Source organism: Crotalus tigris, unplaced genomic scaffold (genome assembly GCF_016545835.1).
Source record: "Crotalus tigris isolate CLP2741 ecotype Arizona unplaced genomic scaffold, ASM1654583v1 scf7180000019936.317499, whole genome shotgun sequence".
Classification (NCBI taxonomy): Eukaryota; Metazoa; Chordata; class Lepidosauria; order Squamata; family Viperidae; genus Crotalus; species Crotalus tigris.
The window spans coordinates 83,439-97,371 of NW_024097780.1; the positions used below are offsets into that span (position 1 = coordinate 83,439).

General features: G+C 41.3%; 1 protein-coding gene across 4 annotated transcripts in view; it reads left to right on the forward strand.

Annotated features, from left to right (window-relative positions):
- Positions 1–13,727, forward strand: part of TRMT9B (tRNA methyltransferase 9B (putative)) — a 28,289-nt gene extending 14,562 nt beyond the window's left edge. The window contains exons 2-6 of one of the 4 annotated variants that reach the window (XR_005559346.1): positions 3,214–3,368; positions 4,400–4,573; positions 7,303–8,249; positions 11,290–11,705; positions 12,497–13,727. Coding sequence is in view for 3 of the 4 variants with exons in the window: in XM_039364979.1 (XP_039220913.1) it covers positions 3,215–3,368; positions 4,400–4,573; positions 7,303–8,315 (1,341 nt within the window). In the remaining variant the exon portion in view is untranslated. Of the gene's footprint in view, positions 1–3,213; positions 3,369–4,399; positions 4,574–7,302; positions 8,651–11,289; positions 11,964–12,496 lie in introns of those variants that run through there. The other 3 variants (XM_039364980.1, XM_039364979.1, XM_039364978.1) reach the window with 3 other exon arrangements.
- The last annotated feature ends 206 nt before the right edge of the window (positions 13,728–13,933 follow it).

Genomic DNA, 13,933 nt, shown 5'->3' on the forward strand with positions numbered 1-13,933 from the left:
GATGGTTGCAAAGGACTTTGCCGTGATTTTGAATAAAAGAAAGGAGGAAATATTTAGTGAAATTGAAAAATTATTTAGAGTTAACTCCGTGGTGGCAGTGCAAAAGAATTTGCCAAGAGATGTGGTAATTTATTTTGGAAAAAGATCTTTACGCAATGAAATCATACAAGCTTTTTATAAGAAGAGATTTCAAATTGCCTCACAAGACATTATAATCTTAAAGGAGATCCCACCCAAAATTTTAAGAAGAAGAAAGGACTTTGTTTTCTTAGCAGATGAACTTAAAAAGAGACGAATTTCGTTTAGATGGGATGTTCCGATTGGAATGGTGGTGAACTACCTGGATATGTTATAGACTTAATACTGTTGCTCAAGCAAAAGATTTTTATACTTCGGTCCTGGGGGTATGTTCATCGCCATCTATTAAGTTTAAAGCCTTGGAAGAAAAGAATGTAGAATTACAGTTTGAAGAGCCTATATTTATGAAAATTGGGGAATCTTTGTTTGGGAGGCCTCAACAAGCTCAGGTTGAGGAGCAGAAGACAACTTGTGCAGCACACAACTGTAAAGAAAAGCAGCAACAGAAGAAGGTTAAGGAAGCCTCACATTTAGTGGTATCTGAATCTGCGGGAGAAGCAAGATTTATAAAGCCTTTGGAGCAATCCTCAAGGGTTGAATTGTTGTCTGAAGAAATGGAAAATGGGAAATCTCAGCTTGAGGGGTTTCAACAAGCTGAGAGGGGACAGAGGATAACTCGTGCAACACATAATTGTAAAGACCAACAGAATAAAGAGTTTAAGGAATCCTCACAGGTATTGGCTTCGGAGTCGTTGGGAGATTCAGGAATTTTGGAGCAATCTTTCAAGGAAGATCTCAAAGCATTTCTTTTGAGCTTGATAAGGATAAGGATGGAGAATGAAAATTAAGATTGATAAGGATCGAGAATGAAAATGGACAACTGAGACTGATAATAATAATATTAGTATGATAAGGATGGAGAATGAAAATGGATAATTGAGACTGATAAGGACTGTGTTTTTTGTGGATGGGATTTGTTATTGGTGAAGATTTAAATGTTTAATGTGTTTATTCTTGATGGAGTTTGTTATTGATAAAGATTTAAATGTGCATAAGGGAATTCTAATGTTTTAAGTTTTAAGTAATGTTTAAACTTGTGTTTTAGAGGGAGTTTATAAAGAATGATAATAATATCAGTAATTATTATTATTACTATTTTCAAGATGGAATTTGATTAAATGTGTATAAGGGGATTCTAATGTTTTAAGTTTTAAGTTTTATGTAATGTTTAAATTTGTGTTTTGGAGGGAGTACAATTTGTTTATGTTAATGTTTTAAGTTTTAACTTGTTTATTCTAATGTTTTAAGTTTCAAGTAATGTTTAAATTTGTGTTTTGGAGGGAGTATAATTTGTTTAACTAAATGTATTTAGATTTGTTTATGATTTATATTAGATTTTATATTATAGGTATAGATGTTCAAAGAAAGTTTAGAGTATATTATAATGTGTTTAATGATTTTAATTATTATTTTTTTTAGAGAAGATAATCTACTTAATTTAAGGTATTCAGATTTGTTTAGGATTCATATGTGTTTTAAGTTTCTTTTTTTTTTTTCTTTTTGAAATATTTAGGATAAGCCTGTAATCAACTCTGGGAGGCCTAGGGGAGGGTTAGGGAGGTTTGGGGAGATGGGGGAGGGTATGGGAGGGTGGGTTTGGGGAGGGGATTTGTTTTGTAAAATTTAAAAAAAAATTTAATAATAAAAAAAAAAGCCAATAGGAATTGTCCAGGCTGTCTCTGCCCTGCTGAGCCCGCCAAAAGTCCCATTCTGCAAACGGTGCTGCACCAGTTGAGTAGTCCTCGACTTATGACCGGTTGAGTAGTCCTCGACTTACGACCGGTTGGGGGTCGCGGCATTAAAAAGGTTGAGAACCACTGATTTAGGAGTACTCTTGAATGGTTCAATGAGTTCACTGAGCGTCTGTTGGCTTCCAGGAAAGCTTTGAAGAGTCTCATTTTCACTGAATCCCCGTTATCAGCTGTTGAAGATAACTAAGTTATGAAAGATATGAAAAAAAATATTAAAACTCTGTTTTATTGAGACTGACTATATAGGGTATAGTATCAATATAGACTATAATAATATAATCAGTTTACAGTCAGAATAGAGCTGGAAGGGACCTTGAAATAGACCTAAGCTATTTCAGACAAGTGGCTGTCCAGTCTCTTCTTAAAAACCTTCAGTGATGGAGCACCCACCACTTCTAAAGGTGAACTTATTTATTTATTTATTTATTTATTGATGAGACTTATATACCGCTTTAAGTGCAAGCACTCTCTAAGCGGTGTACACCAGTAAGCAATGTATATATATATATTTTACATTGCCCCCAACAATCTGGGTCCTCATTTTACCTACCCCGGAAGGATGGAAGGCTGAGTCAACCTTGAGCCGGTGAGATTTGAACCGCTGACCTGCTGAACACAGTCAGCTAAAGTGGCCTGCAGTACTGCACTCGAACTGCTGCGCCACCTCGGCTCTTTTTTTTTTTTTTTTTACTTAGGAAGTTTCTCCTTAATTCCAGTTTTTTTCATGGCCCCATCTCCATACTCTTGTATACTGACAAATCAGGACTGCAATGGGACAAGTTAAGCAGCTCAGTTGCAAGATGTAGTTGATGTAGATGGGATGAGAATTGCAATTGGCCAATTAGATTCCTTTTGAGGAAAAAAAAAGAATCGGTTGCATTCAGGGAAGGGCAATAAACTTTAAATCAGCGGTTCTCAACGGGGGTTGCCAAGCAAGGCTGTCTGCCATTTTTTTCCCCTTTTCCAGCGGGTGCCTTACCTCCCTTGGGCTGGGCCAGCTGGTGGCCCAGCCGGTGGTCAGCCTGCTCCGTCTCTGCCGCTTGCGAGCTACGCCTCGGCCGGTGCAGGGGGCAGCACCACACATGCGTGGCGCTCCCGGGCAGGGAGAGTCCTCGACTTATGACCGGTTGGGTAGTCCTTGACTTACGACCGGTTTAGTCCTCGACTTACGACCGGCATTAAAAATGCTTTAAATCCTGGGGCCTCAAGTTGTTCAGCCTGATATAGTGAATTGACCATTATTATTCCTGTGTTTCTAGAAATTAACCATAGTTCATAAATGTGTTACTGCTTCGATACATACTCAGTCTGTGGTTTCTTGTAGAATGGAACATGAGGCCTTCCAGCTAGAAAAGCAACATGTCCATAAGGTCTATGAAAGCACAGCCTCTTATTTCAATGACTTGCAAGGCAAAGCGTGGCCCCGGGTCCGACAGTTTCTACTTGAACAGAAGCCTGGCAGCCTGATTGCAGATATTGGTAAGTTGTTTTTTTTTTTTTTTTTAAAAAGCTCTCTATAGAGATCCTGAATGAGATGGAAGAAAAGAGATGACAAGAGAATCCCAACTGTGTGAGGAGCTCATAGGCAGAATGGCAGTTTTGGATGTGGGGAGGGGAACGATCAGAAGAATGGCTAATTCCCTGTTCTGAAGCAAAGGTAGGTAATAGTTGACCATTTTTGTCTTATCTGGTCTCCTCAGATATAGATAGCCAGAACGTTATTCTGTATGGTTCAAACCCTCTCTGAAGAAATGAACTTATTATCTGTGTACTTTAGATTATACAGGATCTACAGTGTGTAAAAGCACAGAAATATTCCTCTCCTTGGAGAGCAGAAGTGGAAGTCATATAACATGCCTCCCCTTTTCTCTTAAGGGTCCATTTTTGAACCCTACGTTCTTCACACAGAGCACACTGATGCTAGAAACCAATCCCAACCAATCCTGAATCTCTGTCAGGCCTCTTTTTCATTAGAGTAGAGTAGAGTAGAATAGAACAGAACAGAACAGAACAGAGCTGGAAGGAATCTTGGAGGTCTTCTAGTCCAGCCCCCAGCTCAAGCAGGAGAACCTATACCGTCTCAGTCTTTTCTAAAAATCTCCAGTGATGGGACACCCGCAATTTCTAGGGGTAAGCTGTTCTACTGGTTGATTGTCCTCACTGTCAGGAAGTTTCTCCTTACTTCCAGGTTGCTTCTCTCTTTGATCAGTTTCCAACCATTAACAAGACTCCAGTCCATTTCCAGCAACGAGGAGTGTTTAAGTTCTTTCTCAGCATCTCTCCAAGTTAGAAAACCCACCATTATTCCTGATGTTCAAATGAAAGTGCAGAAATCCTGGGACAACTGCCCATGTTTTAGGTTTAGACATGTTGAGGGGAGCTAAGCAGGACTATGTTGTGTTGGCCATGGACCTCTTTCTGATTTCCTGGTTTCTTCTTCTATGTAAAAAATTCTCACGAACGAAGGCAATCAATCTCGCGTTTAAAAAATCTCTTTTGTTTGGCTTAAGGCTGTGGGACTGGAAAATATCTTGATGTCAACCACCTAGTGTATAATCTTGGATGCGATTATTGTGGCCCCTTAATAGAGATTGCAAGAAGTAAAGGCTGTGAAGTAATGATCTGTGATAACCTACACCTCCCTTTTCGGGACCTGTGCTTCAATGCCATCATCTCCGTGGGAGGTAAGAGTTTTTAATTGTCTGAACAGTTTCAGTAAGAGGAAACACTTTCAATATGTACCAGTTGACACTACATTAATATTTACTTATTATAGGAAGATTAGATAATAGGGATTTTTGTCAGGCCAGTTCAGGGATTTTATATAAGCATTCTTAAAAAAAAACAAAAACAAGAAGGGTGCATGGCTACAGGGGAAAAGAAGACAAAGGTAAACTAAGAACATTTAGAGCAGCGGTTCTCAACCTGTGGGTCGCGACCCCATTTGGGGTTGAACGACCATTTCACGGGGGTCGCCAAACAACGTGATCTGCCATTTTTTCCGCCATTTTTTCCCCCTTTTCCTTAGCTGTGCTACTCCCTCTTATTCTATTGGCTTTCGAAAGCCAATAGAATAGACTCTCTTGAACAGAGTCTAATTCTGTTGGCTTTCAAAAGCCAATAGGAATTGTCCAGGGCTGTCTCTGCACTGCTGAGCCCGCCAAAAGCCCCAGTCTGCAAACGGTGCTGTAAGGGGAACAGTCTGCAGAGCTTCCCTCCCTGTTGAGCAACTAAAAAGTAAGTAAAAGAGGGCCGGGGGTGGGAGGTGGGAGGCCGGTGGGTGCAAGGAGGGTTGCTGGTGCGCGTGGGGCCTGGCAGGTGCCTTACCTGCCTTGGGCTGGGCCAGCTGGTGGCCCAGCCGGTGGTCGCCCTGTGCCGCTGCTGCTGCAGCCACCCGGGAGCGTCCGGGCCTGCCTGCCGCCGCCCCTTGCCGGCTATGCCTCAGCCAGCGCAGGGGGCGGCACCACGCATGCGCGCCGCGTGCTTATAACTGGGGTCGCCGGTATAAAAAGGTTGAGAACCACTGATTTAGAGGATGTCCTTTTCTCTGGTTAGCTAATGTATGAATCAATCAGCCTGTTCCCATTGGGAGAGCATTTAAGGAAAGACCCTATGCCTCATTCCCGGAATTTCCAGTTGAAAAAAGTGCCCCATCTCAGTAGGCTGAAAAGAACTGATATTTGGAAATTTTAAGCAGGGATGTTTCTCTTCATTTTATACCCAATATTTTTAAACTGAACTTAGCTGAGTATAAGTAAACTCAGAATTTTGGAAAATAAACGTGCATGAATGATTCCCCTATGTTTAGAAGGGGGGGGGGCAGAATAATTTGCTTGGGCTGGAAGCAGCAGAGGATGCAATGCTTTGTTGATTAGAGAGCGTGATATATCAGAAAGCTATATCAGAAATTGCCTGGGTACATAGTGGGCAGAACTGAATTAGATACAGCCATAATTGTAAACCTGCAACAAATGTGCTTTGGGAAAATGGGAAAACACGGGAAATGGGAAAATGTGATATCCCTGACACGGGGGAAAAAAGGTTGTTAAAGAAACACATTGGAATCTAAGCTACAATATGCATTTTTCTTCATAAAAAACGGTATCTGCAAAGATGAGAAGTGATTATAGTGAATTAGACGTGGTCATCTGCTAAAATCTCAGAAAACAGGAATGGAATGGTGATGATAAAGTATAAGAGAATTAAATCATCTCCATAGCCTTATTTTTAAAGTTTAGATATCATTTGTATGTATTTTGCACCTGTACATTTTTAGTTTTGTTTAGTTTTCTTTTTAAAGTTTTTTTTTTTAATTTTCATTTTCATTTTTCCATTAGTTTAATATGAATCCTTTTTCACCCTACAGGTTTTTCTATATAATAGGCTTCCTCTATTTTTTAATTCAATAGATGCATACAAATATAGCTATTTTGTTTATATACAATATTGCATATGCATAGCTAGCATTTTTCAAGAAATGTTAACTTTTAAAAAATTAATTTAGAAAACTTTTAAAAGATAATTTCTCTCTTGACTCAGGCTCACTCTGGTAACCACACAGACATACCAATATTATTATTATTATTGCTGGTCACAGTCAGCCAGATGTTTAGATTGGATTTGGCATTTTTACCCGCCTATCTTTTTCCCAAGGACCTAGGATAGGCTGATGTTCTTGTTTGATGGTGTTAAAGGTACCATTGCAGGATGTAAGCTGTTCCAAGTAAAGCTGTTCCTTTTGAAATTGACTTGTGCCAATGGTATAATTGATCTGTGCTGGTGGTATATTATGAGCCCTGGTGGCTAGAATGCAGTACTTGCAGGCTACTTCTGCTGACTGCCAGCTGCCAGCTGTTCGATTTTGACCGAGTCAAGGTGGACTCAACCTTCCATCCTTCCAAGATCAGTAAAATGAGGACCCAGATTGTTGGGGGCAATAGGCTGATTCTGTAAACCGCTTAGAGAGGGCTGTAAAGCACTGTGAAGCAGTATATAAGTGCTATTGCTATGGCTATTATTGTTTGTAGTAATATTAGTAGTAGTATTGCTGTTGCTACTGCTGCTACTGGTAACAAAATGGAAGCCATCTGCTATTATCTTCTTACAGTTTTTTTTCTTTTTCCCCCTTTTACTTCTCAATCTAGTCCATAAACTGAAAATAGAAGAATTAAACAAATTAGGCTAGAAGGCAATGGATTTTATGAGTTGCATAGTTTTTTTTTTGGCCCTCTAATAGCTGGCAAAGCTATTCGTCCATTTTATCATGCAGCACAATAGAACCAAGAATTAATTTTGAAAATATTGCAAATGCTACTAATGAGCAATGCCACTCTTGAATCATAACTCTAAAGACATTTAATTCAAAATATGCATATCCCTAATGAAAGAATACGGTTTCCTCTTTTTTTTCCAGTGATTCATCATTTCTCCACAAAACAAAGACGGATCCAGGCGATCCAGGAAATGGTCAGGGTGCTGGTACCCGGTGGCCAAATGATGATTTACGTCTGGGCTATGGAGCAAAAAACCCGGCATTTTGAGAAACAGGACATATTTGTCCCTTGGAACAAAGCCTTGTGTTCACGGTTGCTTTCAGAATCCAACAACACTGGTATTGCATCCCCCACGGAAACTCAGACAATGCACTCAAAGCCACCGATAAGTTCAAAACGCAGCCACCCTGGTCTCCTTGATCAGAAACATCCTCTGAGATTGGGTAACTGCCTCCCTGGATCCTGCTGCGTGAAAATTACTGAAGACGAAGAAAAAAGATTTTACGGTGCCCTCGGGAGATCTTTTCGTTCCTGGTTTTCCTCCAGATCACTTGACGAGTCTGCCTTAAGAAAGCAAAATGAAAAGATGGAGCCCTTGAAGGATGCGGTGGGATGGACGAGCAACGCCATTTCTATTCAGCCCCTTAGGCACTGCAGTGTAGACTTAGGGTGTCAGTCAGCATTGCTCAGGGAACGGCGGCTAGATCACTATGATGACGTGTTTACAAAGTGCGTGGCTTGTAAAGAAATCCAGCGGCTGGCAGCTTCAGGGTCCCTGAGGGGTTTTAACGGGGAGCCGGCTACATTGGTCCAACACCACAACGGAGAAACCTCGTTTCTAAGAGGGTCTGTGGAAAACATAAAGAATAGCTGTAGCCATCAAAGCAAGAGTCATTCCTTTGCAGGAAAAGCCTTGAGAAGGATTTCATCTGTTAGCTCCAGTAACTCGGTGGTAGACTCAGCGGTGGCGGTGGGAGACTGCGCGGTTAACGGACAGGACCCCAGAGCCTTCATGCGCTATTACCATGTTTTTCGCGAAGGGGAGCTGTGCTCTCTCCTCGAAGACAACGTTCCTGAGGTTCGCATAGTAAGTTCAAGCTATGACCATGGAAACTGGTGCATTATTGTGAGGAAAACAATAAGCGATGGCTGAAAAGTTGGGCTTCCAGAAACGGCGATCGAAGGAATGGTGCACATTTTGCCAACCTTGGTCATCCATTCTGTGCGCAAAGACGTCACGATGAAAGAATAGCACTTAATGGTTTGTTGAAGAGCAAGCTTTTTTACCAATGCCCGTCCTCAATTTGTGTTGCTTTTAGGAAATTTGGCGGTGTTTTGTTTTTTTTTAAGCATTTTATAAATAAAACTTTTTACACGAGAAAGAAGGAGACATTTCTTCATACCCCCTCCCCCCACTCCCCTGAAAATACAGGTAATCCTCAACTTACCACCACAACGGAGCCCAACCTTTCCGTTGCTAAGTGAAACATTTGTTAAGTGAATTTTGCCCCATTTTATGACCTTTCTTGCCACAGTTGTTAAGTCACTGCAGTTGTTAAATTAGTAACACAGTTGTTAAGTGAATCTGGCTTCCCCATTGACTTTGCTTGTTAAGTTGCAAAAGGGGATCATGTGACCCCGGGACACTGCGACCGTCGTAAGTATGAATCAGTTGCCAAGTGTCTGAATTTTGATCATGTGACTATGGGGATGTTGCAATGGTCCTAAGTGTGAAAAACGGTTGTAAGTAACTTTGAATGGTCATTAAAGGAACTGTTGTAAGTCGAGGACTACTTGTAGTGTCTTCCCAATGAAATGGCAGTACAATTTGTGCTTGCGTTTTACCATCTGAGCCTTTTTTGGTCAGGAATTTGGTGAAATACACATTTAATTTTTAAAATGCTCTTTTGAAGAAATCTTGCTATCTAAATCGACTGCCGAGACCTAACAGTGCAAAAGGCCCTAAAAAAAAATGAAGGCTACTTCCTATGGAATTTTAAAGAGGTGAGGCAGATACCAAAAGAGGGCAAAATGAGTTGTCCCCAAAATATCTCCAGGAAAAACAAGCAGATGATCTCTGTAGAAGAGATGCTGCTTGCAAATACTCAACAACAATATGACTTCTAATCTGCAACTGCAAGGTCACAACAGCTATAGATAGTCCCCATTGAACAACAGTTCAGCTATGAGGGTGATGAAAAAGTCACTTTATGACCAATCCTTGCATTAACGATCTTTGCAGGTCTGTAAAGCAAAGGGAAGCTGACATAAGATCATAAACACTGTTGCAGTTTCACTTGGTGACCACTTCACTTAAGGACCGGGTTGCCAGCCTCAACTGTGGTTGCTCTACGATGTGGTTCTCAACCTTTTTATACCGGTGACCCCGGTCATAAGCATGCGTCGCGCATGTGCGCTGCGGCGCGCATGCGTGGTGCCGCCCCATGCGCTGCCCCATGCGGCGCCCCATGCGCGCTGCGGCCCCCTGCGCGGCCCCCTGCGTGGTGCCGCCCCCTGCGCCGGCTGAGGAAAAAATGGCAGACAAAATGGCGGATCGCGTTGTTTGGCGACCCCTGTGAAATGGTCGTTCAACCCCAAATGGGGTTGCGACCCACAGGTTGAGAACCGCTGCTCTACGAGATCTGAGCAAAGTCAGTGAATGGATGAGCTGCAAAATTTCAAACACTCCAAAAATGTACATTTTCCATAGGCTTCATTCAGGCAGCGACAATTTTCTTGGTGTTTCTAAATCTACACGAGTTGTGACTAGCTTTCAGTAGGATTTAATGAAATAAACCAACTTCAAACCATATTCTCTGATCCTTGTTTTCCTAAACCCTACCTTTAGGGCCAACCATTTATTTTGGCTTAAACTATGTAAAAATTTCCCATCCTCCCCATGAAGCCAACTCAAAAAATTAGAGCCAAGAGAAGAAATGATCCTATGCATGTATCACTAAATCATTGTTTAGTATTATGCTCAAGCAGTCTGTTTCCTTGCAGTGAATTAACTGTTATCAGTGAATGTCTACTTTAGATATGGTTGTTGCACCTGCTTCTTCAGTTTATTCAATAACAAGTTAATCCGAAAAAAAAGAACTAAGGAATCTACTTGTTTCATATGCAGACTTGAGGATCTGCCTAGAAGCAGTTTTTTAAATTCACAGGACTATTGATTTTTTAAAAATGTTATTATCTGATAGCTTAGTCATCAGATAATACCTGATTTTATCTGATATATAAGAACATTAATTAGAGATAAGCAGTTCCTAACACCTTAGTTCAGGGATAGGCAACCTTGGCTCTTTTATGACTGATGGACTTCAACTCCCAGAATTCCTGAGCCAGCCATGCTGAGGGGAAAGGGAGAGTTTTGAAGCTGAGCCATACTGGCTCAGGAATTCTGGGCGTTGAAGTCCACGAGTCATAAAAGAGGCAAGGTTGCCTACTGCTGCCTTAGTTTAACACTGAAATTTTGTATCCTTTGAAAATAAATTGGTTTTTTTTAAAAGATTGCTGTTTCTTAATAGTATAATTTTTCTTCTTCTCCTGGGTAGAGATGGTGAACATTTACAAATAAATGTTTAGTTTCAGCTGGAACTTTCCCCCCCCCCCCTGCACTGCACCAATAAGCTGGCCAGATTCACTTGGTAGTGAAATAGGTGCCATATAAATGAAATAAATATATAACCTCTGCACTGCAATAGGGAAAACCCTCACCCTAAATTGCTTTCTGCTATATAATAATGCCGATTTATAAATATTTTTTGATTTCTATTGAGAACAAATCCAATTTCTTCAGAATGAACTTCAATTTATGTTAAGCTGAAAACACAAATGATGCTTAAAATGTCTAACTCTAATCAAAACCCTGGAGATTAGCTTTAAAGGGCAAGTGTCTGTAAGCTATTGAGTTCGTGAGGACTTTTCAACAGACAGGATGTTACATATATTAAAAACAAGGTGGAAAAAGAAGTTTAAAAATTAAGCCAAATATTGAAGCCTTAAATTTTGTATTTCTAAGTTTAGTTGATAACTGAAGCAATAGTTTGAATGCAAAGCAGTTCAAAAGAGGCTGGCATCAGCTAAGTACCCAATATATAATCATTCTACTCTCCTTATTTCAGATAATCTGGAAACTCTCTGACTGATTTCAAGAATGGTACCAACCAGTTGTGCTTTGGGGGATGAAGTGATCTCCAATGGTCTCCAAGATCATTACAACCATGGTGGTTTTGTCTAGACCAAGGTGTCCAACCTTGGCAACTGTAAGACCTGTGGACTTCAACTCCCAGAGTTCCCCAACTAGGGGAATTCTGGAAGTTGAAGTCCACAAGTCTTAAAAGTTGCCAAGCTTGGACACTCTTGTTCTAGAACTATACTCAGCAATGTTACTACATTCTGGTTTACTTGTCAGAATGGCCTGGGTCTTAGTTCACACTACAGTTGGCAGAGTGTCATTCATCTTTCATCCACACAACAAGCGAAAGAGATTATCCATATTCTTTTTCAAAGGGAGGTTTTGAACCGAGTTCCATTTCTGGTGAGTAAAAGGAAATGGTTCATTATTGCCTCCTATGGGATGTTTTCTCAAATCACTTATCTAGTCTAGAATCCGGGGATTTCACGCTGGGCTCTCACCTAGGTCCTCACTGTTATAACCCTGTTTGGCTTTTTCTGGACGAGATAATCAGGTTTGGCTAGGTCAGTGATGGCTAGGCCCAAACTGCAACCCAAAACCCATTTATTTATTGCCAGATGCCAGGTGGGCATGGCCCACTGGGTGGGCGTGGCTGTGGTGGTCATGGCAGACTGGGTGTGTGGCCAAGGTGGGCGTGGTCACTTCGATGTTGCTTGTGGGGAGGGACGCCTGTGGGGATGGGCAGGTTTGGGGGAGATTCAGGAGGTCTCTGGCAGGTGGGATGGTGAGTAGGAGGCTCGTCCTAAGGGGTGAGGCGAGGCAGGGTGGGGGTGCCATTATCTCAGGGCAAGGCAAGGCAGGGGCCGGGACAGCTGCTTCCTGACACCATCAGCCCCCATGCATGGGGGCCAACAGTGCAGCTAATGCGCACTCTGGGGCTCCGCAGCCCGCCACCAGCAGTTCAGAGAAGTGCCCCCAGAGAGGGCTCTGAGTACAGCCATAGGTTCGCCACCACTAGGCTAGGTGCTATGAGACCATTTTATTTATTCTGCAAAATCAAGGTACATTTTGAAAGGCTTTGTTGGATCTTGAAAATTGCACTGCCATTCATTATTGTCTTTTCTTCCTCCTAGTAACTTATCCTCCTGCATTTTAAAAAATCCAGTCCATCTCATTTTTCTTTCTCTGTATAGAATTTCATTAGAACATCTCTTGTTTTTGAGGCATTGTTGCAGTGGGTTATTTCCCCCCTACTTCTACATCACAGTCGCTGTAGTCACATATTAAGGACAACTATACTTGGAGCACAATCAACAGAACTACGTAAATAATAGTGCTGTAAATTTGCAGGATTGCTTGGAGAAATTTGAAAAGTTGTGTACCTGTTACTTGTGTTTGTAGATTAAATGCATGCTACAAGTCATAACATGGGGTTCTAAAGATGGGAGAAGACTCCAGTGCTGCTGCTCTTTCATGTGACTTTAAAAATTATATCTGGTCAATATATGTGTGCCAAAGCAAAAAGGATGCTTTGGATATTCACAGTTGCCAAGAAAAAACCAAGAAAACAGAACGGAGTTGACTATGTCATCTGTTAGATGAGATGCAAAACAATCATAGATTTCCTTCCTACCAATTCTTCCCCTTCCTACCACCTCAATTAAGTGGAAGGAGCAAAAGGTTTATTCAAAACAGGTTCCGCTGTTTTGAAGCCCTTTGAGTTGGCCCTAAATGCAGCATTGTTTGGTTAGGATACATCTAAATCATTACCACTCAGAAATCCTGCAACTCAGAAAATCTATAAAAGTAGCAGAAAAAAAACATTGGCTTGGTATAAGGATGATGAGCTAGTACGGTGTTAAGTGCCTAGTAGTGATCCAAGTACACACTGAACAGGAAGGCATCCCTAATACAAATTTAGCTAGGTGATATGCTAAGTCTAAGACCTTTTGCATTACAGATACTGTAATCCTTGACTTGCCACTAGAAATGGGACCGGAATTTCGGTCCTATGTTATTGAGGTCATAAATCGAGGCACCACCTGACTGGAATTTATACTTGGTTTTACGAATGTGATTAAGTAAATCATGGTTAAATGAAACAATGGTTAGTAAGTGAACCACACAGTTATAAATACCAACTCATTTTATCCAATGATATTTTTTTTTTGCTGAAAAATGCCAAAAATGTTGCAAAACACAATCATCTGATTGTGGAACCCTGCAACCGATCATAAATATGAGCCAAGTGGCCAAAATGCAATTATGTGACCACAGCGGTGATGTCGCAGTCGTAACTTTGAGGATGGGTCGTAAGTAACTTTTTTTTCTAGTCCAGGGATAGGCAACCCTGGCTCTTTTATGACTCGTGGACTTCAACTCCCAGAATTCCTGAGCCAGCCATGCTGAGAGGAAAGGGAGAGGTTTCCAAGCTGAGCCATGTTGGCTCAGGAATTTTGGGAGTTGAAGTCCACGAGTCATAAAAGAGCCAAGGTTGCCTACCCCTGTTCTAGTTCATCCTATCTTTGAATGGTCACTGACTGTAAGTCAAGGACTGTCTGTATCAGCACTTTATACCAAGGCTGTCCATGAAGAAAGGGTCAAAAAACTCCAGAGGATGGTCCTGACAT